Genomic DNA, 25,966 nt, shown 5'->3' on the forward strand with positions numbered 1-25,966 from the left:
GTGAAGCCTCAAAATATTCATGTACTTTACCAAACCTACTATTTCCAGGAATTTATTTTAAGGGAATAATCCAAACTTTCAAAAAGGTTATGAATGCAAAGGTGTTAATTGCTAAATTATTTACAAAGGATAAAATAAAGGGATGGTTAAAGAAGTTAAGATATATCTGCTCAGAACACTGTTACATGGCCATTAAAATTGTGGTCATGTCAGGACAGATACTCTCTTCAGCTACTAAGTAGCATTTGATTTCTCTTTAAAAAAAGTTAGTGAAATATTTTTGTTAAGTCTCAGTGGTAGATACATGGGTATTATTATATTAGACAGTTACTTTGAAGTATTTCATAATAAAAATGGTTAGGTATTTTTAAAATACCTTTGTTATAATATTAATGGTAGGCAAATCCATAAGTTTATAAATAGCTGATTATAAGTGTATGAAAAACATGCAAAGATGAAAAAATTGAATAAAGACATGCCAGCATTTTAATGATTAGTTGTGTTATTCCATGTTTTTTGTTTTGTTTTTTTCCATGTTTTTTAAAATGTATGCTTTTTAAAAATTTACCTTTTAGAATGACCTTTGGGGGAGAAAAAGTTCCACATGTGTATATATATATATAATTTTTTTTTTAAGTGAAAGTGAGTTTATTTAGAGAGATACACATTCCATAGGCAGAATGCAGTCAGTCTCAAAAGTGAGAGCAGCCCTCATCTATATTAATAAACTACATAGAGATCTAAATGTTTCCAAGTAAGAACCCTTAGTATCACATAACCAGGTTTTTTACTTTACAGGTCATATGTATTGACCAGCTTAGGGGAGTTAGTGCAAGTATGTGTGTCATTAAGCCTTAGGAAAATACACAACCTGTTAGCTTCCAGGAATCCCAAACCAGTATAGGATTTTTTGAACTGGAATGAACTTCTCTAATTATTTAGTCCATACAACAGATGGAGTTCAGATAGAGTCTGTAAAGGTTATATCTGATGTCATAATCTTTGGTCCATAACAGAACTTGAATTCAAACACAGTTTGAGTACAGTTTCATTGTTTGTGCTGTTGTATAGCATTATCTCTAGACTGTATTTCCAAATTTCAATTATTTGGAAAGACCCCAAGAGCCAAAGTAACAGAGTACTGTAAGAACTGGAGATGTAAAGAGTATTTCCAAATTGAGGAGGTGAGAAAGATCTCACATTTGAGGAATGTGATGGCAGAGGGAAGAGAGTATACAATATACCAACCTGTGGATGCAGAGAAGTGCAGGGTTTGTTCAAGTAACAAGTGATCCAGTCTGGCCAGAGCATGGGATGTGTGGGAAGATAAAAATTAAATGTAATTAATTGCAGAAATGGTTGTGATATTGTAAATAATCTTTATTTTAAAAGGATTATCTGGTCTTGGGGGGAAGTTAATATTTATCTTTTTTTAAGTTGCAGACCCCAGCCTCTTTTGCACAAAGTGTTCAGGAACTAACAATTGCTCTCCAGAGGACTGGAGATCCAGCAAACTTGAATCGACTAAGACCCCATTTGGAGCTATTAGCAAACATTGACCCTAGTCCAGGTAAGCCCAGGGGAAATTAACGGGCTATCCTATATGTGCCTTAGTGCTATTGGGTGCGTCTTTTAATTATCTTTTGTTACATTTCTCTAGAATTTCCCAGAGTAGTAATTCCAAATCTTTTCTATAGTATTTAAGTTTCAGGCCCCAATCTTGTCTGTCTCTTTATTACTTCAACTAATATTTATTTAATACTTTTTACTGTGCTGCTCACTTTACCAGCAAAATAGGTTCCCTCTGGGATCCTTTATGTTTCCTCCCTCTCTCATCACAAATTGTGCTGTATTTTTACCATTTTCATCTCTTTTGACAAAACTCAAGTTTTCTCATTTTTTCTGTATCATATGTCCTTAGTTGCATTTTTTTGGTCCCAACTTTACTTTCTCTACAATAATCTTGTTCTATCACATATCCTCCCTTGTGTGTCTACTTTGTCCAGCCATTTCCTGTTCCTTCTCCTTGACCTGAAAGTCACCCAACCTTCATTTTTCACTTAATACTTACATCTAGGGTGTGTTAGCTTATATCCTATTGCTGTCACTGTGTTTATTCCTACTACTGAACTAAAATTCTTAACATTCACTAGTAATTTCCTAGTTTCTAATTCCAAAGATTTCTTCTCGGTCCTTAAATAACTTGATTTGTCTTCAGCATTTGATAATGTTGTTGACCACTTCCTTGATATAGAAACTCTCCTGATACCTTATCTTTCTGTAGTCTTATGATTCTCTTCTGGCCTGTCTGAATGCTGGTGCTGTCGTATTTTGACCACTCTTTCTTCTTCTGCCTCCTAAGGAGTAGGCTGGTTGTGTTCTTGGAATTTTGTTTTTTTCTGCGCTCTTCTGTTGATGATGATGGTCATTCATTCTCAGCATCAGGTATTATTCCTTTATAGATAATAGACTCCCAAATATCTCTATCACTATTATCTCTTCATCACTCCAGACCTACTTTCCCAAATGCTTTCTGAGATTCTGTATCCTCTCCTCTCCTTAGTGTGTTTCAAAACAAACTCATCTTCCCTTGATACCTGCTCTTCCTCCTGTCTTCCCTTTCTCTGTAAATGAGCTCATTCTCTGAGGTATGTAAGCTTAAAACTTGAGTCTTTTGTCTTACCTCATATCTTTTCCTTCCACTTGCTCTACATACCATTTCAGACAACAGGATTTTTTTTTTTTTTTTTTAAGCTGCATTTGGTCTTCATTGCTGCGCATGGGCTTTCTCTAGTTGTGGCGAGTGGGAGCTACTCTTCATTGCGGTGCGTGGGCTTCTCATTGTGGTGGCTTCTCTTGTTGCGGATCATGGGCTGTAGGCACACGGGCTTCAGTAGCTGTGGCATGTGGGCTCAGTAGTTGTGGCACACAGGCCCTAGAGCACAGGCTCAGTAGTTGTGGCGCACGGGCTTAGTTGCTCCGCGGCATGTGGAATCTTCCCGGACCAGGGCTCGAACCTGTGTCCCCTGCATTGGCAGATGGATTCTTAACCACTGCGCCACCAGGGAAGCCCGAGACAACAGGATTTATCTGTTCTTTCACAATATCCCTCTATCCCAGGCCTATTAATACTGCCTCGGTTGAGGGCCTCATTCCTTTTCCTGAGACTAAATGCCTTTCATTTTTCTCTACCCTTCTAATTCTTCCTTCTAGTCTACTTACTGCTGCAAAATGAATCACATCTCAGATCTTATTTTACACTCATAAACTTTTAGTGACACCCCTTTGCTTATAGAATAAGGTTTGGAACTCTTGACCATGACATTCAGAGTAGTAAATTTATTACCAAAATCGCTTAATCAAACCAGATAAGATCTTTTTTTATGTTTTTATTTTATTACTTTTTAAAAATTATTTATTTTTTTGGCCGTGCCACACGGCATATGGGATCTTAGTTCCCTGGCCAGGGGTCAAACCCAGGCCCAGGGCAGTGGAAGGGTAGAGTCTTAACCCCTGGACTGCCAGGGAATTTCCCTAAGATCTATTTTTAGAACACAATGATTTTTTCTTCCCCACTTCTGTGCTTTGATCATTCTGAGCAATCAGAAGAGCACTTCACAAGCTCACTACCTCATCAACACCAATCTATCTACCTACTTCTGTGCCAGTATATTCTACTCTCCTTGTGTAATAGTGGATAAACCATGTAACAGTGGATAAACTTCTAGCTAAGGCCACCCTCTCTCCTCATGTACCAGTATCATCTTGTCAAATATATCCTTCCAGTATCATCTGTTTCTTTTTTTTTTTTTTGTCATAACTTTTTTTCTTTTTTTTAAACTATTTTTTATTTTTTATTTATTTTTTTGGCTGTCTTGGGTCTTCGTTTCTGTGCGAGGGCTTTCTCTAGTTGTGGCAAGTGGGGGCCACTCTTCATCGCGGTGCGCGGGCCTCTCACTATTGCGGCCTCTCTTGTTGCGGAGCACAGGCTCCAGACGCGCAGGCTCAGCAGTTGTGGCTCACGGGCCTAGGTGCTCCGTGGCATGTGGGATCTTCCCAGACCAGGGCTCGAACCCGCGTCCCCTGCATTAGCAGGCAGATTCTCAAGCACTGCGCCACTAGGGAAGCCCCATCTGTTTCTTGTGTCATCAGTTTTCTTTCTCTACTAGAGTAGCTCTATCAACATACAAACATTTTATTGTTCCTCTCATCAAAACCCACTTTTGACACCATTTGTCATCTACCTATGATTCCAATTCTCTCCTTTTTATAACACTCTTGAATGCAGTCCTATCAGGCATTTATCTCTACCACTCAATCAAAATTGCTTTTGTCAAAGTCACAAGTGACTTCCATGCAGCTAGTTCCAAATGTCAATTCTTGGTTCTCTTTGTGTTTGACCTGTTAGCAACATTTAACATTGTTGTTTACTCTTTACTCCTTGTACCACTCTTTTAACTTCCAGGCCACCACACTATCCTAGTTTTCTTCTTGCTTTATTGAACCCTCCTTCTCAGCCTCTTGCTGATTTCTTCTCATCTCCATAGGCTCTAAACTTTTTTTTTTTGTTTTTTTTCCCATAGCGTCTCACCTTTTCTTCCCCATAGCCTCTAACCCTTGAAGTGCTTCCAGAATTTAATCCTTGTGTCTCTTTTCTATTTATACTCATTGCCCGGGTAATCTCATGTAGTGTCTTCAAAGTCTCATGGCTTTAAATATTATTTATATGACTCACACATTTACTATATTTCGTCAATTCTGAAGCTCACATTTTTTTTTCACATTTTAACATTTCCGAAACTGGGCTGCATTTGTATAATCAATGACAGGTGATAATTAGCAATCTTTTCCATTTTGGTAGCACATAAAATAATGGTATGTGTTACAGTTCATGGTGTTTTAGAATCTGTGTAACATAGTGTATACAGCCTAGACTTTCTTCCTGAATTCTTTTGTATATCCACCTGCCTGCTCAATATCCAATAGTTCTACTTGAATATCTAATAAGAATTTCAAAAGTAGTCTGTCCAAAAGTGAGTTCCATCCCCTGTCCCCCACCCACCCACCCACCATTCCTGTTAGTGGCAACTCCATCCTTCCATTTCCTCAGTCCAAACACCTTGGAGATACCATCAACTCGTCTTTCTCTCATAAGGTACATCTAATCTATCAGTATATCCTGTAGGCCTTACCTTTAAAATCCATGAGGAATCCATCTACTTATCACCTTCACTGCTACCCCCCTCATCCCTCTTCATAGATTATGGAATAGCCTTCTGTTGTCTGTCTGGTTCTAGCATAGGAGCCAGAGTGATCCTATTACCCCTCTGCTCAAAAACTCTCCAGTGCTTTCCATCACTCAGTAAAAGCCAGTCTTTTCTATGACCTACCAGGCGTCACATGATCTGGTCTTCCTTTACCTCTCTCCAACTTCTTTTACTCTTTTCCCACCTCATTCATTCCAGATTTCACCTCTGTGAACATGTCAGGCATACTCCCATATTAGGGACTTTGCACTTATTCTTTCTATTTCCTAGAATGTTTTTCTCTTCATATATCCTAATATATCTACAAGGCACACTCAAACCCTACTTTCAGGTCTTTAATCAAATGTAACCTTCTCCAAGAGGCCTTTTCAGGCTACCCTGTCTAAAATTTTACACATACCTGGCCCACTCCCTTTCCTTGCTCTATTTATTCAACTCAGTATCTAAATACTCTGTATTTTGGTTGTTTATCTTATTATCTGGCTTTTCTCCTTGCATAGAATAGAGGTTTTTGTTTTGATTGCTACTGCTTCCCTCCCAACTAGAATAATACCTGGAACTTAGTAGGTGTTCATTAAAATACTTTGTTGTATGACTGATCTCTTTACTTTCTCTGCATCTTTATCCTTTTCTCCTGTTGAAATTCCACCTGTCTTTCAAAGCCTAGTTCAAATGCTATCACCCAGGAGTTTTTTAGAGTGTTCCAGCAGGAAGTCATTTCTACATATGTGTTCTCGCTTCATTTTATATTTCTTTTAGAGAACATTTCAGATTTAGCCTTACAGTTAATTTTTCCTTTATAAAGTCACAGTACTTACTAAATGAAGAGTGTGTATAGCATAGCTGCTTTATATAATAGCTCTTCTACTAAATTTTTTAAGCATTCTGTTTAGCAATACTTGCTTTACAAAGAATTTCAAAATAGACATTACAAATTGGCTGACTGTAGGCAGTCCACAGTCAAGTTTGTTTGATCCACAAAGTGTTGGTCTGCACTATACTCTAAATTTTTTAGGTGCAAACACTCAAAAACTAGAAATTTTTACATAAAAATCTCAAATTTCAGTTTTCCCTAGGAAACAGTGGTGTATCTGCCAGTGTCAGCCTTGCATCTTCACATAACAACAGTCAGCTAAAGTTGAATAGTAACGATAATCTTAGATGTGAGGCATACTCTTTAACACAATCCCTGTCACTCTTCATTGCCATTTTCAACACTAAGGGTCTGATGACAGTTGCCGTTTATTATCTGTCATATTTAATTCCTTTGTTACCTTCACTGTCCCTGAAGTTATTTTTAGATTGTAACCCCTGCTTTAAAAGGATATATTTATTCCTTTAAGATGATGTTTAGGTGAATAAGCTATTTCATGAATAGCTGTATGAAGCTTAACTTGATTTCACTGAAGTGCTGACACTCCTTTACTAATTTAATATTGGGCAGAACATTGAATAACATAGTCTGAAAATGTTTTTAATTTGTTGTGTAGATGCTCCTCCTCCTACTTGGGAACAGCTAGAAAATGGGCTGGTTGCTGTGCGTACAGTGGTACACGGGTTGGTTGATTATATCCAGAATCACAGCAAAAAAGGAGCAGATCAGCAGCAGGTAAGGGACATGTTTGAAACTTAGAAGTAAGCCACTGTGTCTATCCTTACAGATAAAAGCAAAGCCAACAGGATGACGTGAATCTTTTTAGACTCTGTAAAAACTAGAAATTAAACTAAAATAAAAACCTGTTTTTAACTCCCTGTTCCATTAGACATCATGAAGAATGTAACAAAAATTATAAGATTTATAGTTTAGAATGGTTAGCAGCCAGTTTATTGGATTAGCCTAGTAATTTTATGTGACAACATTGAAATTAAATAATCCTTGTTGGTCTAATGTGCTGGAGTCACTTTTCACATTGGATACAGCAGCATTTGATTCTTGCTAAAGGTTATTCCATTTATATAAAATTATTCTCTTTGGTTACTATTACATTTCAGTTTGACAGTAGATATCAGTTTTCAGTGCTAATGCTGTATCTCTCCAGTACTGTTCACATATTTTGTAAATGCTTTTTCTGCATTAGCATTCAGATATTTTTCATTCATAATGTCTGTTATGACAGTGGGCCAAATTTTCGTCAGGTATTTTTAGATGAAATATATGGCAGTAAAATATAATAGCCTGTGTTATGGCTAGAGTTTTTAATTTTACTCCCAATAATTTCATTTTGCCCTCAGAATTTATGTTAGGTTCAGTACATCTTTTATTTTGTAGTAGTAAGCTTGAGAAATTAAAACTTTGTTATTAATTTATCTGGCTCAGTAAATATTAACAATAGATTATTCAATATTCCTTTTTTCTTTAAAAGTAAGAAATATTAAAAGTGTCCTAGTAGAATAATATGGATATGCTTTTCCCAATCTAAGCACAGATCAGGACTTTATTTTATGATTAAGAAATTTAGAAAATTAAAAACTTACTTTTAACTCCCTGTTCCATTAGACATCATGAAGAATGCTACAAAAATAATACTAACTTTTAAGTTCTGCCTCTTGTAGATTTGTAGTGTGTTATAAGGAAACATAATTGTAAGTATAGCTATATTGAACATTGTCCACAACAAATATTAGGAGACAGTTTAAATATTTGAAAGTCCTAATCTCCAGTGGTTTGCTTGTCCACTGTAAAACGTTGGAAAGAAGATCATAGAGCTCTCATGAGATTGAATCAAGAATTTATGTGATGTTACATGTTTGATAGTTAATATCAGCATATCAGAAAAATCAGGACTACTTTTTTTTTTTAAGTAATTTATTTTGCACACTTTCCAGGACTTTTCTCTGGGCAGTCTAGATAAGTGTATGAGTTAGTCTGAATTATTCATCTAGATTATTAAGATCCTAAAATGGCAATGCAAGATTTACATTTTTTTTTTATGGCTAATGTTTTAATTTTGGTCGTAGCCTCCACAGCATAGCAAGTATAAAACATACATGTGTCGAGACATGAAGCAGAGAGGAGGATGCCCTCGTGGGGCCAGCTGTACATTTGCACACTCACAGGAGGAACTGGAAAAGTAAGTGTGAAAGTCATCAGACTCAACCTTCCAGTAATTTGTTAGAGAATAAGATAGAATTATTAAGTAGAATAATTTGCTGCCATTGAGAAATATGAAAAGATGTAGTTGCATTCCCTTTGATGAATAGGAAATGTTTAGAAAGTAATACAGAATTTTAAAAAAGAAAACCAAAGCAGTTTCTTCACCTTTCATTACATTGTACCTACAAGTAGGAAGCTACTTGTGGTTAACTGAATCTAAAAGTGACTCATTTTCACTATACCCCCCCAATTAAAAGTCTAAGAATTTTCATCAACTTTAACTGATTGATTTTAACTAACTGCATAATGCATTTCCAATGGAAAAATTTGCCCTTTGCTCTATTCAAGAAATTATTTATTGCCTGGCTCATTTTCACAGATTATTTCAAATTTCAAGGACCAGATAATTTCAGTTATGTTAAATTGCCAGCACATAGTAGAAAGAAAGGAAAAGCTTCTTAATTGTTTTATAAAACCAGTATAACGCTGACAGTAAATTTGACAAAGCACAATTAAAGAAAACTACAAATTCATCTCACACATTAATATTTTTAAAATCCCAAATATTAAAACTTAGAATTCAGTAATACATTAAAATAGATACCATTACTAAGTGCAGAGGTAGCATAATATAATTACTCTGGGTTAGAGAAGAATGGGTATGATAACCACGTGATCATATCCAAAGATGCCAAAAGGCATTTGAATAATATCCGATGTCCGTGATAGATCAAGATCCCTTAGTAGAACAAAAACATAGATGTTTTCCCAACATGATAATTAAATCTCAAATCAAAAGCCAGCATGATAGCATGATGCTTAATTGGTATTAGTTTATTAGATTCACTCTTGTTACAGACAAGAGTAAGGGAAAATTTTCTACTAGTAAAAAATGTTATTTAACATTCTGGAAGTTGTAGCTAATGTATGTAAACAGAATGAAATAGCCAAAATCATTAAATGGGAATACTCAAGAGAAATACTAGAAACAAGAATTTAGTAAGGTAGCAAATCAAAAAATTAGTTTACAAAAATGAAGTACTCTCATATAAACTAGAGAGGGAAACATAACCAGTTAAAAAGTAAGGTGACATTAAAATCCCTTTTGCGTTAACAACAAAAACAAAAAAAGATAAACACCAAATAATAAACTAATCAGAAATATCCAGGATCTATTGAATTGAATTAGTAAACTACATAGGAACATAAGAGAAGAGTTGAATAAATGAAGAAGCATACTGTGTTCTTGGATAAGACTTGGCATTATAAAGGTTTTATTTCCTCTTAAACAGTAAGTTCAGTGAAATCCCAATTAGAATCTTAACGTGATGATTTTGGGAACCTAACAGAATCATTCATTTGGGAGAAAAAATATGCCAATAGCCAGGAAAATTTTGGGTAAAAAAGGTCTTCAACAGGGGCTAGACTAATAACTATTAACCTGTTTTATGAGCTAAAGTAAGTATAAAGACTGTGGTATTAGCATAGGAATAGATAGACCAATGAAATACAATAGAAAATCTAGAAAGAGTTCCAGATACATATAGGAACTCAGCATATGTGCAAAAGGTGGCATTTCACATCAATAACAAAAAAACATGATGATGAAACAACTCTATCCATTTGAAAAATAGGGCTGGATTATTACCTTTACACCAAAACAAATTATAAATTTATCAGAGATTTAAATGTTTTAAAAGGAAACTATAGAGTACTTAGAAATTTTTGTTGTTATATAATCTTACAGTAGGAAGGATTTTTTAAGAATGACACCTAGCATCTATAAAGGAGAAGATCAATAAATTTGATTACGTGAAAATTAAAAACTTAAGATAATGGTCCAAACACCACAAACTTAAAAAAAAAAAGCGGGGAAATGACATAGAAAAGGCTGATATCCGTAACATAAAATGAGCTCCTACAAATCTGTAAGAAAGAGAAGAACCAGTAGATATATGGATCATGTAAATAAGCAATTCACAGAAAAAACACTAATGGCCAGCAAACATGTGAAACTATGTTCAATATCATGAATTGTTAAAGAAATGTAAAGTAAAATAAAACTTTATATTTTTGAACTGTCAAATTGTCAAAGACTGAGGCTAGCCAGTGTTTAATGAGATATTGAAAAAAGCCTTTTCTTGTTAATCGGTAGTAGTTATAGCTTTGGAGCATTATAAGAATTTCTAACGTGCATACATTAGACTTAATAATTCTGCTTTTGGTTATTCACACAAGTGCAAAGTACATGTACATAATTTTCTGTTATTACATTGTTTTAATAGCAAAAAATTAGGGACAACCTAAAATGTACTGACAAAGAAATATTTAAGATTATGAAGTAGAGGAAAATATTTACTATGCAGCCATATATGACCCTATTTCTGTAATTTATAATCTTAACAAATCTAAGAATATTAAGCCAGTGTATGGAGTGGAAAAATCTGTATTATATACCAAGCTGTTAACAGTGGTTACCCCTGATGGGTGGTCCACCCCCCGCCCCTTACCCCAAAGTGTGTGTGTGTGTGTGTGTGTGTGTATACACATACACAAGTTTTTAAGTTGATAGCTAGAGCCAGTGTTTCAAGAGAATTTCTAGAAAATGATGTGCTTGGAATCCTTTCCTTTTGTACCCATTTCTTAAATACATTTTAGTTCTTGATTTTTGCTTTTGCTTTTACAGTTTTGGTTTTTGATGTGTGCCTTTGCTTTTTATATAGATTTCGTAAAATGAACAAACGCCTGGTTCCCAGAAGACCCCTGAGTGCCTCTTTGGGTCAACTTAATGAGGTGGGCCTGCCTTCAACAGCTATCCTTCCGGATGAAGGTGCAGTGGATCTGCCTAGCAGAAAAACCCCTGCTCTGCCAAATGGAATTGTATCAGCAGGGAATACAGTAACACAGCTGATTCCACGAGGGACAGACCCCAGCTACGATTCTAGTCTGAAACCAGGAAAGATAGATCACCTGAGCAGTAGTGCCCCTGGATCCCCTCCTGACCTGTACGTTGTTTTTCCTAACTTTTATTTAAAGTTTCTTTATAGACATAAAGTAGAAGGAAGAAGGAATAATCAATGCTTTGTTTTGGGGGGCTTATTTTGTTGTTTTTTACTTCTATTTCCTGTGCCAGTGATTTTTGAGAAAACAATTAGCATAGGTGACATAAGATCAAAGTTTGCAAATTTTGTAGAAGAAATGGCTGTTGGAAGAAACCAGTTTCCCAAATTGTGGCAATTTTTTTTACGTTTAACAATTTGTGCACATTAGAAGTATTTTCAAGACCTTAAACTTGACTTGCAGAATCTTGCTCCCATAGGCTAGAATCTGTCCCTAAGAGTATTTCTGCCTTGCCTGTTAATCCACATCCTGTACCTCCAAGAGGGCCAACAGACCTGCCCCCTATGCCTGTCACCAAATCACTTCAGATGGTACCGCGAGGTTCTCAGTTATATCCAGCACAACAGGCAGATGTTTATTACCAGGATCCTCGAGGAGCTGCTCCACCATTTGAACCAGCACCTTATCAGCAGGGTAATGATCTTTCACTTATGTCACTCACTTTTCTTAGAAGGTATGAGAATGATTTCAAGAGTGATCATATTTTCAGTAATCTCAAAATAAATAAATGCTTTTTTTAATACTTGGAAAAAACCAAGGTTATATGATCAGCTAAATAGTATGAAATAAATGAAGTAGCAAAGCTATGAAAAGTAATTCGCCCTAACTGGTAAAAGCAGTTGTATATTAAATATGTTTACATATTTATAGAAGTAAGTCATCCAAGTAGACAGTGGAAATTTGCTGAGGCCGTATATATTTTCCTGACCAAAATTTTCTTCGAGTACGAGAAAAGAATTTAATATTACAGTGGATATAAATTAAACACACAGTACATTTTTTTGCTTTCAGTTGTCACCTAATATTTTTTCTAGGCCCTGTAATATATATGAAAAAATGCAAATACATACTTTTAGATAGTTTATAGTATAGAATCAGTATTAGTAAAGAATAGAAAACTATATGTGTGAGAGTATATATATCTATATATTTGTTTAAAATGAAGTGTTCAGTTGTGGTAGTTAATATTACTGTGGTAGAAATTAACTGCAAGACTCAAGGAAGATCATTGAGAACTTGAGGAATCAAAAGACTTTGTGGAAGGATGCCCTAAGTAGAGGTATTGGGAATAGAAAGGAAAATTTACAAATGGATTGTAAAGATGAGAGTCTAGAGTAAAGGAGGAGTAAGGAGACTCATTAATCCAGGTGTGACTGTTGAGGTCTGGATTAGTGTGATGGGAAAAAAGAAAGTATTTGAGAAAATAGACAAATGTGGAAAATTAGCCAGTTTTAATAATATACCAGGTATGGAGAATGAGGAGAGGACTTGATTGAGGTTTCACATAATGTAATTCATGTGAAAAAATAAACAATGATTTTTAAACTAAAGTGTTGACTCTCTCTATCAGAAACAGTATAGTGCTATTGTTTTTTAAACCGGGATAGATTCAAGGTGTTCTCCATTTCCTTTTCCCAAGGCTATATTAATTTTGAATCAGCGGTATCTTTTCTGATTTCAAAAAAAGTAGTTTTAAGTTGGCATGGTGTCATTCATACATATAAGAATATGATAAAAGTTGATCTGTGTCTTCCTTTTGACCATTCATTGCAGGAAAATCCCAACTGCTTTTGTTGAGTTAACCTTACATATGCTGAATCAGTAAGGGTTCAATTGCAGATAGCAGAAACCATTCTGGCTATATTAGCAGAAATAGGTTTAATGCAGAGAGTCCTACAGAATCAGTAGAAGCATTGGAAAAGCAGACTTAAGCTAGGTCTCCAGGAATGAGTCCCAGAGCTAGTTGCTGAAAGACCCTGTTACAATGAAGCTGAAGAAATAGGAAACTTCTGCCCTAATCACCAAGTTGAGGAGCTCATCAGTTGAGGCAAACGTCTTGAAATTGGGAAGCTACTGCCACGACTGTTGTCTCAAGAACTCTAGGGGACTTCCCTGGCGGACCAGTGGTTAAGACTCTGCACTTCCACTGCAGAGGGCACAGGTTCAATCCCTGGTGGGGAACTAAGATCCCACATACCGCACGGCACAGCCAAAAAACAAAGAACTCTAGAGCTATGCAGTTAGCTACTTAGATCTGTAGCAGCAGAATGGATCTCTTTCCAGTTAACTCAATTTCACATTCAAAACTTATGCAGATGAGTGATTTGTAGAACCTAAGCTTCAGGGAAATATAGTTTTTTTGCTTTTCAGTGTTTGCAGTATGTTAAGGCACACCAGAAAGATGGTCAGACAATTGAGAGAGCCAATTTACTGTTGTAGACTATAAGTAGATTGGTGTTTTCAGTAACTTTTAAGGATAATTTTTGCTTGTTATTTTTCACAAAGCTAGCCTGACTACATAAGCAGAGGGAAAAACATCTAAAGAAAGGAGTGGATTTTTAATTCTTTAGTGTTGAAATATTTTAAAAGGAAAAGTCTTAAATAGAAAAATAGATTGGCTCATTGTTGCTTTTGGTTCCTCTTTTGTATTGTACAGGTATGTACTACCCTCCACCACCACAATGTGTGTCCCGCTTTGTCCGACCTCCACCATCTGCTCCTGAACCTGGTCCTCCCTACTTGGATCATTATCCACCGTACCTCCAAGATCGTGTAGTAAACTCTCAATATGGCACACAGCCACAACAGTACCCACCTATGTACCCACCACACTATGATGGCCGTCGAGTATACCCTGCTCAGTCTTACACAAGAGAGGAGATTTTCCGAGAAAGTCCTATACCCATTGAGATTCCACCTGCAGCAGTACCATCCTATGTACCAGAATCCAGAGAAAGATACCAACAGATGGAGGGTTACTATCCAGTGGCTCCCCACCCAACTCAGATCAGACCTTCATACAACAGAGTATGCTGGGTTTTTGGGGTTTTTTCTTATTATATAGATTTACTTGATTATTGCTTGCAGTGATTTTTTTTTTTAACCTTTTGCCATGGTAATAACTCTTTGATCAATCAGTTCTTTTTTAAAAGAAAGCATCTTCTCTTTTTTCACCTTTTCATAATCTGCATAGGTTGTTTGGTTTTTTTTTAACTTTTAAAGGGGAAAAAAATTAATACCCCACTCCCGCTAACCCATCTTAGTTTCTGAACATTAGATGGTTTTATTAACATTTCTAGATTTACTTAAAAATTATGGTCTCTGACCAAGAAAAAGAAACTTAAATTTAGCTCTTTGGGAAATCCTGAGAGCTTTCGGGGGTTTTGTTTGTTTTGTTTTGCTTTGTTTTATTAAGTCTTGCTATTTCAGATGTTAAGATGAGTATACAAGCTGCTTATTTAAAATATGTGCTAAGTGAATCAATGTGTCCTGAAATTCTTTTTCAATTTTTACTCATCTTTGCATTTTCAGGAGCCTCCTTACAGCCGGCTTCCTCCCCCTCCCCAGCCCCATCCTAGTCTAGATGAGCTACATCGAAGACGAAAGGAAATAATGGCACAACTAGAGGAAAGGAAGGTTATCTCTCCACCTCCTTTTGCACCTTCACCAACATTGCCTCCTGCCTTCCAACAAGAGGAAGTAAGCACATCTTTTTTAGTCTCTATCAGTTTTTCCTTAATCAGTGATTTATTGTGTCCTATTTAAGTCATCTTCGCCTATTCCCAAGGTCATGAGGGTATTTTCCTCTAAAAGGTTTATTATTTCACATTAGGATCTACAGTCCATCTAGAATTGATTTTTGTATATAGTGTCTTAGGAGTTAAGACCCATTTTTTCCCCAAAGGATATCTCATTGATCAAGCATCATTTAATGAAAAGACCATCCTTTCCCCAGTACCCTGCAGTCACCTTTATCATAATCTGGTCACCTTTGTCATAGTCAGGTGACTGTATGTTTCTGAACTCTATTCTGTTTCATTGATCTGTTTCTCTATCCTTGTACCAACACCACATTGTCTTAATGTAGTAGTATTGTACATCTTAATGTGGTGGTGTATGTTTTCCAGTTTTGGTCTTCAGGATTGTCTTTGCTGTTCCTGGTCCTTGGAAATTCCAGACACATTTTAGAATCAGCATGTGGATGTCCACAGAAATCTCTGCTGCAGTTTTTATTAGGATTACATTGAATCTCTGGATCTGGGCAGCCCAGTATGGTAACCACTAGCCACATGTGGATAATGATGCTTAAAATGTGGCTAGTTCGAATTCATGTGTGCTGTAAGCATAAAACATACATTGGATCTGAAGGTTTCGTACCCCCCCCAAAATATCAATATATTTATATTAATTACATGTTAAAATGATACTACTTCGGGTGTATTAGATTAAATAAAATGTATTGTTAAAATTAATTTTACCTGTTTCTTTTTACTTTTTAATATGGCTACTAAAATGTTTTAGATTACGTATGTGGGTCAATTATATTTTCATTGCACAGTGTTGCTTTAGATCCATTTGAGGAGAAGTGACATCTTTCCAATATTGAGTCTCCAAGAACAATGGTATACCCTCCACTTCCTTGGATCTTCTTTAATTTTTGTCAATAATGTCATATCTCATATAGTTTTCAGTGTCTTGCACATCTTTCAATAAACTTATTCCTAGAAAACTAATGTTTTTGAAGCTATTTTAAATGGAATCCTTTTTGAAATTTCGTTTTCTCTTTGTTATTATTAAAGAGAAATAAAGTAGATTTTTGTGTATTTTGACACCTGTGTTCAGCAGCCTTGGTAAGTTTCCCTATTAATTCTAGTATTTGTTAGTGGATTCCTTTAGATTTTCTGTGCACACAGTCATGTCCTCTGTGAATAATGACCATTTTACTTTCTCCTTTTCAATTCTTAAGTCTTTTCTTTTTTTTATCTTAGTTAGGTGAGCTAGATCCTCCAGTATAAAATAAAAGTGATGATAGGTTTTCTTATTTCCAGTCTTTGAGCAAATGGAGCTTCTAATAATTTACCATTATGATGTTTGCTGTCAGCCTTTTTGTAGGTAATCTTTATCAGATTAATGAAATTTCCCTATATTCCTAATTTTTATAGTTGAGACTGTCAAAGGTTTATTCAGTAGTGAGGAGAACAGCAGGATGATAAAGTTGATTCAAAGAGTAGGAGAGACAGGCTAATATAGGTAGTGAAAGGCAGGAAAAAAAACACTGAAATAGAGTTGCTAGAATAAACTGGTTAATGTACTAGAGGGTAATAAACCATAATTTGAGGGTTATCAGTATTTCCACAAGTCAATACTAACAGTTATCATGAATGAGTGTTGTCTTATTATCTTTTTAATGTCTTCAGGGTCTATAGTGACCCCATAGACATTTTTCCACTTCTGATAATTTTTTTCCTTGGTCTGTCTTGCTAGGGATTTATCATCAGTTTTATCTTTTCAGAAAGCCAGCTTTTTGCTTTGTTGATCTTATTTGTTTAATTATTTTGGTTTGTTGATTTTACATAACTGCCTCAGCTCAATGTGTGTGTATGTGTGTGTGTGTGTGTGTGTATATATATATATTTTTTTTTATGTCAAGTAGTTTTTTCAGTAGGGTTGCAGTTGATATTATGTAAGGAAAATGTCTTGCATCCTTTTTTTGTAGAATTATGATTCTAAACAATATTTCTAGCTGACAAATTATGAATAATAAGCAATGAAAATTGAAATATATCACACTGCATATAATAAACAGTAAACTTTGGGGTCTACAAAAGTAATCTACTAAATAAAGATTGTTCATAGTATCTGGCTTTCCTGTCTAAACACTTTGGATGAATTTTCCACAATAATGTAGGTTAATTAGTAAAGCTATAACATCTATTTTTTTTTATCTTCTATTAATATAATTTTACTTGTAAAGTATCAACATTACATGATATTTTTTCAAAAACTGACTATTAGAGACGTCCCAGAGCCTTGTTATGCCATACCAGTTTGTGAGAAATATGGAAAGCAGTATGACACTGAAAAGTGAGCTAATTTTGGAATGAAATATACTTATCTATGAGGTTCAGCTTTGTGGCTCAGTGTGTGATCTTTTCTAAGTTATTTAGCTTTCATTAACCCTGAGGCTCAGGTTTCTCTATTTGTAAATCAAGCATAATAAAACCTACCTCACAGTGGTGTGGTGAAGATTAAATGAGACATAAGGCATCTGGCACAAAGCAGGCATTCAGTAAATAATAAGTGTGTATTTATTACTTTTTTACTTGTAATAAAAATTACAATAATGCCTGGCTGTTACGGAACTTTATCTATTGACAGAATTATTTTAGTTACTGACATACAAAGCTATATAATTAAACTTCAGTTCTGATTATAAACAACCTACATATAATTATACTAAATTCATACATTATAAAAATATATAATATAGAAAGAAATTTCTCCAAAATCTCATTTTCTATATCACTGTCAGTTTATTATATATTTTAACTTTTTATATGTTTCAACTTTTCTGTGCATGAACTAACACATCATTATAATTTTTAATCAGATCATTTAGTAATAATATATTCAGATTTTACGTTCTGCATTTTTTTTGTTTTTGTTTTTACTTAACCAGTTATCCTGGATGTCTTTCTGTATCAGTATATAAATGTATCCCTTTTTTTTTTTTAATAAATTTATTTATTTATTTATATTTTACTTTTGGCTGTTTTGGGTCTTCGTTGCTGCACAGGGGGTTTCTCTAGTTGCAGCGAGTGGGGGCTTCTCTTGTTGCAGAGCACGGGCTCTAGGCGTGTGGGCTTCAGTAGTTGTAACTTGCAGGCTTAAGTTGCTCTGCGGTGTGTGGGATCTTCCCGGACCAGGACTCGAACCCATGTCCCCTGCATTGGCAGTCTGATTCTTAACCACTGCACCACCAGGGAAGTCCTATCTCATTCTTTTTAATTGCTGTATAATACATTGATTGCAGGGGAAAAAGCACTCTTGTTAGTAGGTCATGTCTTTAAAAAGCTAGCTGTTCTACACAAAATTTGTAAGCAGAGGAGAAATGTAAAAAGGAGCTGGAATTTTTAAAATAGAAGTAGGACAAAAAAAAAGGAAAGAGGTTATAAACAATGGAAACAGGAGTTGTGGTTGAAAATGAGTGGTACTGTGAACAGCATATCCCTCTGCCAGTGCAGAAGACCGAAGTGATGACTCAGAAAATAGAAGGTTTTTTTTAGTATAGGGGGAAACATAGAGCCATTTAAATGTACCAGTACCCCCTGGATTATTAGTATGTCAGTATATACATCTGTGATAAAGTGAGAGCAATTTATTAGTGTTCTAGCACTCCCTATACTGGTATAACCTTGGTCCGATCACCCACGTTGTCTCTCATGGACTTGAAGAACATATGAGATAGTGTATACATAAAAGTACTTAGAAAACTGTAAAACATTACACAAATGTGAATGTAAGTAAAAATGCATTAGACCTAGAATACCTATTTAGTTATTACATAATTTCAGAGCTCATCCTGAGAAAAGAAAATTAAGAGTCTTATCCTTTTCACTTCATTGACTCAACCCTAAGGACCAGAATTTATTCAAGATATGAATTATTGCTATTAAAGAGATTTAGGTAAAAAAGTTATTTCGTCGTCACGTACTATATAGAACATTTAAGATTACATTTTAAAGAATTTCTAATGTTCTTGTTTACCTGGAATGTTATTGAAAGAAACATTAAGGAGGGTCTAGCAAAAGTAGGGCCTAGTACATACTTGCTTAAGTGTTAACTGAATCTGATGAGAAAGAGGATGGGCAAATCTCTTCAAAAATCCTAATTTGATTCTCTGAAAGATATTGAGATACTTCTTTTTTTTTTTTTTTTTTTTGAGATACTTCTTTTTGACCCTCTGTTAACAAAGTGTAAAGGCTGAATATCATTTTTCATTTGTTTTATATTTTTCATAGTCTACAAAAATCTTCTAGTGACACAAATCAAATAACCGTTACTCTGTTGGTTCAGCATGATGTTCTAAAGAAATTCCTGCTTTCTTTGTGCTGTTACTCATAGACCCATTTCCTATTTTGTTTCTTTTTTCCTTTTTCCATCTGTAGTTTTTGGATGAAGACTTGAAGGTAGCTGGGAAATACAAAGGAAATGATTATAGCCAGTACTCACCGTGGTCATGTGACACCATCGGCTCCTACATTGGAACCAAAGATGCAAAACCCAAAGATGTTGTGGCAGCAGGGAGTGTGGAAATGATGGTATGTGTAATAACTAAGCCATAATTAATACAAATCAAGATAAACCAAATAAATTATCCCCAGTTAATAGTATAAACACAAGTAACTGAGCTTTGCTTAAGTTTCAGACCATATTCTATACTATGTGATTGAATTATATTTATATGTTTTTTTAGTTCTTTCAGGTATATGTAAAAATCTTTTCAAACTTGTCTAGGCAAAGAAGAGCGTTTCTTATGTTTCTGTGAAGCTAGCAATTAACCCAACAGCTGTTTAGAATTGAAAGTAAATTAATTTGCATAATTAAGACCTTGAATTTCTTGTCCAAATAAATTATAACTCTTTTACAACTCAAGTTTAAACAGTAAAGTTGAATCTAGTGAACAATACTAGTGTTTGAATCAGAATTATAGTTACTTAGCTTCAGTAGCAAGGGTCTAGCAATTAGATTTCCATTTATCTTTCTGACTGGAATGCCTTTTAAAAGCCTGTGTTGGCGCTTATATTTTTAAACAGTATTTTTCTAACTATTGATTGTTGAAAATTAATTTATTGGGTCATGATGGGCCTTTTTTTAAAGAAATGAATTAGAATAACAATATAAATACAAGAGTACATTACATGTAGTTAAGGATAAATGTTTGTCATGAAAATATATATGTATACATATATACATTCAAATATATATATATTTGAATGTATATATGTACTGGGTCATGATGTAAAAAATATTATAGGGAGTGGTCAGAGGTTTGAAAAGCAATGTTTTATATGACAACTAAAGGCAACTAATGATTTTAGTCTTATCAGTAAGAACATTATACTCTATTTTAACCTTACTACAGAGCTAGAGGAAATTATGTTAGAGATCTAAGTGTGGGGTGGATTTCTCATTTTACTTTTTACCTTCTCATTTTACTTTTTACCAGAATGTGGAGAGTAAAGGAATGAGAGACCAGCGATTGGACCTTCAGAGAAGAGCAGCAGAAACCAGTGATGATGACCTCATCCCATTTGGAGACCGACCGACAGTATCTCGGTTTGGTGCCATTTCTCGAACTTCCAAAACAATATATCAGGGTGCTGGCCCAATGCAGGCTATGGCACCTCAGGGAGCTCCCACAAAATCTATTAACATTTCAGGTAAGAATCTCAGAGGTAAGCCGATTTGGAGTGTTCATAGTCACAACTCCCAGCACCACCTACTCCCCATTTACCGTCAGTGCTTTTCATAATCTTGCAGGGCAGTAGTCTTCAAACTTTTCTGTGGAATTATCCCTGTAGAAAGGTAATTATAACCCAGGGAATTGTAGGGGTACAAACTAAAATTAAATATCTGTATATGAAGGTAATAACCTATGTGCTATTTTAATAGTTTCATTGCTTTTGTTAAAATAATACATCTCATTTTTTAAAAAATATCAAACAAAAGAAAAAATTACAAAGATTGACATTTTAGTGGGGGAAAAACAAACATCAATACCCCTCCATCTTTCAAGATAACTGTGTACATAATATGCCTATGCCTTTTAGATTATGGCTACCTAAAAAGAAGAATCAAATCTATGAATTGCATCATTCCACTGTAAATTACTCTCTTACAGATTATGGTCCGTATGGAACCCACAGTGGCTGGGGAGGTTCTCCATATTCACCTCATCAAAACATACCTTCTCAGGGACACTTCAGTGAGAGGTATAAGTCATTCTTTTTACTTTTACAAGCCTTTAAAATTACTCAACTTACTTTGTGTTTCTGGTCATAACATGTTTTAAAAATAAAATTTTAAATTTATTCCATACTTTCTTTCCCACAAAAGGGAGAGAATGTCTATGGCAGAAGTGGCCAGTCATGGAAAACCCCTTCCATCTGCTGAGAGGGAACAGCTACGACTAGAATTGCAGCAGTTAAACCAACAAATTAGCCAACAGACCCAGCTGCGTGGACTAGAGGTACCAGCCTAGAGATGTTTTTTCATTCCAGTTTGTGAAGAGTTCTCAAAAAGATTTTACAAGGAGGAACTTCGGAGGTAAAATGAACATAAAACTTTGAGGTTTGTTTCCCAAGAGTTAGTGTAGTTGTCCATTTTTCAAAGAATGTAAGTACTTCGAAGTTCTGAGACAATAGGAAATATAGAATTTCTGTTACCTGAGAATAGAAAACATATTTTATATGTTTTATATATTATACATTATATATTATATATGTATATATATAAGCTCCTTTTATATTTTTACACTGTATAATATTTTAGATAATCTAAAATTTGTAGATTATCTAAAATATTATATAAAATAAAAAATATAAAAGGAGCTTATATTCCTTGATGGCACATTTAAGTTGAAGGTATATAGTATATAAGTTTTTCAATCAACAGATGCTTTTAGCTTAAGATTTGTTTTTAATTTCTTATATTTTCTTTAATTTTTAAAAATTTCTCTCATTTCTTTTACTCGTCAGCATCTTTAGTAGACGCTTAGAACTTTGACCAAAAAAAAATAGCCTCTGTATAATAATAACACCTTTCATTAATATAGTTCTTTCATTTTATAAATTACTATCACATATCTTATTTGACCCATACATGTCCCTGACAATTAGATTAGGGAGGTGGTATTGTCCTCTCCCTTTTTGGTTGAAGGATGTTAGTTTCACAGAGGTTGAAACATGAACCCAGCTCTTCATACTCCAAATTCAGTGTTCTTTCCACCATGCTACCTGATACTTACGAGAAACAAAATGTCAGAAGGCAAAGAATTCTTAAAGTCCTTTAAGTGCCACATCAGGAAGACTAGGTTTTGTTTATATTATCCTTTGCATTGGAACATAGACTTTGAATATGGAAAGCTAAAGACCTTCTAGTGATAAATGCATTGCTCCCTTCTGGAGAAAAAGATGCTCTTAGAATGTTTCTTTCTAGATCTAGATCTTTCTACCAAGATCTGTAATAATAAGTAAGATATTGCTTTGGAAATAAATTTCTAACTTATTAGCAAGACCAGTAGGAGGGATTTTTGTTTGTGTGTGTGTTTGTTTTTGAACATGTGTCTGGCTTGTGCTCTTATGTAAGCAAGAAGGTTTAGAAATAAAAACCTGTATAGTACTCATGTTTGTCTCCTTTTTCCTATTGCTTTATTAACATTGGTCCAAAATTTCTTGCTGATTCCTATCGTAAGAAAAAAGAATGCTGTGTTTATTATGTTCACCGTTAGTTTATTAACTTGTTGAAGATTTGGACCTTTAACTCCATAAAGCATTATTCCTTACCTTGCTATTTCATGGCTTTTTGTCTTAGTTGAAATTTCTAGACTGATTTTCTGTTCCAAAAGAATTTCAGCACTATTTAACCCACTGTGGTTAAAAGTTCCTGCCATTACTGAGGTTTCATGAAAGAAATTATAGAATTTATATCAGAAAATTCAATTAAAAAACAAAAGGAAAAAAATAGAAAAGAAAAGGAAAAAAGCACATTTATAGTTGACTTCTCTTTCCTCTAAGAAAAAGAGCGACTTATACCAAAGATTAAATTACTATTCACTGAGTTTAAATGCCCCATCTTTTCCCTTTTGTATTCAAATGGTACTCAGAGAAAGAAGCAGTGCCTTAACGTTTGCATCATTTTTATTGCCAATCCCTGAGTAGTAAGTTGCTTGGGCGGGTCTGGCGTCAGGCCTGGTCACTCTGTGCGCGGCGTGGCATGTGTTGAGCTGTGTGCTTGGCTTTTGCACTAGGCTGTCGGTAGCAGGTTGGCGCTGCAGAGGGAGGCGAGCGCCTTGGCAGGCCAATCACAGACCCCACCGCCGCCGCCACCGCCAAAGTGGCCTGGAGCGCCCTCAAGTGAGCAGCTGAGCTTGGAACTGCACCAGGTGGAAAGGGAAATCGGGAAGAGAACCCGGGAACTGAGCATGGTAAGTGCTATGGTGGGAAAAGAGAGGAAACCTGAAAGAAAAGCCTCTGTGTAGTTGTGTCACTGAACTCGTGGCTCTGGAGTTCTAGAATCATCTAGAGCTGTAGAGTCATCACTCCAAGGCACTGCAGTGAGTGATTAATACTGACAATGAGTGTCCTGGAGATGGTCTGCCTCCCTGTTTTATCATTCTTCTCCTCATTCTCTTTTGGTTTGAGTGTGTTCTTTGTCTTAGTTTTCTGCATTACAAAAAACTTTCCGGGAAAACAAGGCGGTTATCTGGAAGTTACTAAATTTCTGTTAAACGTATTGATTAAGGAAGCAGAGGGGATGGTGTTTTTTGCAGTGCCCTCATGTTAAACAAAGATGTATTACCAAATAACATTTCTAGGTTTCACAGCCCTTATGTTATTGATGACATATTTTTTTGTCATGAGTGAGATGCCATCTACGTATTATTTCCTGTGGAATTGTATCCATAGATATGCTTAGGGTTTGTGTTTCATAGTGCATGAACTCTCATTTCAGTAAATTTTTAGTCTTAAGAGATTGAACCATTCCCTCAGATTGCATGGTAATTGTTTTTTTTGTTGTTGCATAGTTTTCATATTCTTTTTAAGCAAATAGATGGGATATTTCATTTTTCTGTTTTCAATAAGTGTATTATAGATACTTATTATATTTTGACTTGCTTTTTCTGAGTCATCAGTTTTTCTGTGAGATTTTTCCATGTTAACTTGAGGCATTTGTCCCCTTGCTATCCAGCTTGGATAGTGAGCAAGTGGGCCGTACTCCATTATGTTTTTGTGCGTGTCTGTCTCTCTCTCTCTCTTTTTTTTTTCTTTGGCTGCATTGGGTTTTCGTTGCTGTGTGCGCGGGCTTTCTCTAGTTGCTTCACGCAGGGGCTACTCTTTGTTGCTGTGCAGGCTTCTCATTGTGGTGGCTTCTCTTGTTGTGGAGCATGGGCTCTAGGTGCACAGGCTTCAGTAGTTGCAGCACACGGGCTCAGTAGTTGTGGCACGCGGGCCCTAGAGCACGCGGGCTTCAGTAGTTGCGGTGCATGGGCTCTCGGGCACGCGGGCTCAGTAGTTGTGGCGTACTGGCTTAGTGGCTCTGCGGCATGTGGGATCTTTCTGGACCAGGGATCGAACCCATGTCCCCTGCATTGGCAGGCAGATTCTTAACTACTGTGCCACCAGGGAAGTCCCTATGTCTCTCTTTTAATCTGCCTGTTTCGTTGGTCATTTTACAGAACTAAATATGATTTCTGATCATCATTTTGTATTATCTATATCTGTTCTCTCTTCCATTAGCACCATTAAATAAAAGATAATTGAATTTATTTCCTTTTCTTTCAAAGGAGAACCAATGTTCTCTGGACATGAAAAGCAAATTGAATACAAGTAAGCAAGCAGAAAATGGACAACCAGAACCACAAAATAAGGTTCCAGCTGAGGACCTTACATTGACATTCAGGTAAAGAAAGGGACATTTTCATAGTCTTATACAGTCATGACAGAAGTACCCTCATACATATAATTTGATTTTTTAAATATTATTTTGTATACATTGAGAAAAGAATATTTTTGCATAAGTTCAGGAGTTAAAACTTAGATCAGACCCAAGGTTGAATTATCTGTTAATACCTAAGAAATAAAATTTTCTGCTTCCATCTCCTTTTTCCCCTTGTTTTTTAATTTATTTAAAACCAGTGTTAACATTTTGATGTATACCCTTCTGGTCTTTTTTTTTTTTTCTTCTGGTTTTTTGAAGTGTGTAGGCATTTAGCCTCTTCCACCCACCTACCTGCCCCGCCCCCACCCATCCTCCTGGTTTTTAATTTGGTCTATCCCACATCATCCATTATTCTTCTACAGGTACGGAAGGATACATATCAGCTATTATGAACAACCCTGCAATAAACAATATTATAGTTAATTCTTTGTTTGCATATCTTGCATCTTAGAGTATTTTGCAACTTAGGGTATTTTGAGGCTTTTGATGCATAGTCCCGAGTTGCCCTCCTGATGATATACAACAATTTCTAATGCCCTGTTGCTTTCAGACTTAGGTTTTTGGCTCTTTAAATCCATGCATTATCCTGGGTTCAAAGCAATTTCTTGTACTAGTAAACCTGCTAAAAGCAGGGCTCAGCACTTTTTCTTAAAGGCCAGATAGTGAATATTTAAAATTATAAGTTTTACTATTTCTGTCAAAACTCAGTTCTGCCACTGTAATGTGAAAGCAGCCATAGACAATATGCAAGCAAATGGGCAGGCTGTGTTCCAATAAAAATTTGTTTACAAAAACAGGCAGCTAAAAAAAAACAAAATTAAAAAAAAAAAAAGGCAGCTAGCTAGCCTTAGTTTGCCAACCCCTATGCTAAAATAAAGCATGGATATAGAGCTGTAAATTAAAGTTTGAATGCCATTCATGTATGCCATTCCATACTGCTAAAAAGAAAGGCCCTGTTGATTTTATTCTACTAAATAATCAT

At 35.4% G+C, this 25,966-nt stretch overlaps 2 protein-coding genes across 5 annotated transcripts in view; one reads left to right on the forward strand and one right to left on the reverse strand.

Annotated features, from left to right (window-relative positions):
- DARS2 (aspartyl-tRNA synthetase 2, mitochondrial) overlaps positions 1–25,966 on the reverse strand; it is a 354,382-nt gene that overhangs the window by 235,744 nt on the left and 92,672 nt on the right. The gene's annotated exons all lie outside the window — the stretch shown is intronic.
- The window catches only part of RC3H1 (ring finger and CCCH-type domains 1), a 98,347-nt gene that overhangs the window by 64,761 nt on the left and 7,620 nt on the right, over positions 1–25,966 (forward strand). For 3 of the 4 annotated variants that reach the window (XM_082379023.1, XM_082379022.1, XM_082379021.1), the window contains 13 exons: positions 1,438–1,570; positions 6,758–6,876; positions 8,226–8,338; positions 11,085–11,366; positions 11,681–11,895; positions 13,919–14,289; positions 14,794–14,961; positions 19,431–19,583; positions 20,492–20,705; positions 21,167–21,257; positions 21,382–21,514; positions 23,294–23,470; positions 24,830–24,945. In XM_082379023.1, coding sequence (XP_082235149.1) covers positions 1,438–1,570; positions 6,758–6,876; positions 8,226–8,338; positions 11,085–11,366; positions 11,681–11,895; positions 13,919–14,289; positions 14,794–14,961; positions 19,431–19,583; positions 20,492–20,705; positions 21,167–21,257; positions 21,382–21,514; positions 23,294–23,470; positions 24,830–24,945 — 2,285 coding nt within the window. The remainder of the gene's footprint in view (positions 1–1,437; positions 1,571–6,757; positions 6,877–8,225; positions 8,339–11,084; positions 11,367–11,680; positions 11,896–13,918; positions 14,290–14,793; positions 14,962–19,430; positions 19,584–20,491; positions 20,706–21,166; positions 21,258–21,381; positions 21,515–23,293; positions 23,471–24,829; positions 24,946–25,966) is intronic. The other variant, XM_082379024.1, reaches the window with a different exon arrangement.

The sequence above is a fragment of the Balaenoptera borealis genome (assembly GCF_965194805.1).
Source record: "Balaenoptera borealis genome assembly, chromosome: 1".
NCBI classification, from domain to species: Eukaryota; Metazoa; Chordata; class Mammalia; order Artiodactyla; family Balaenopteridae; genus Balaenoptera; species Balaenoptera borealis.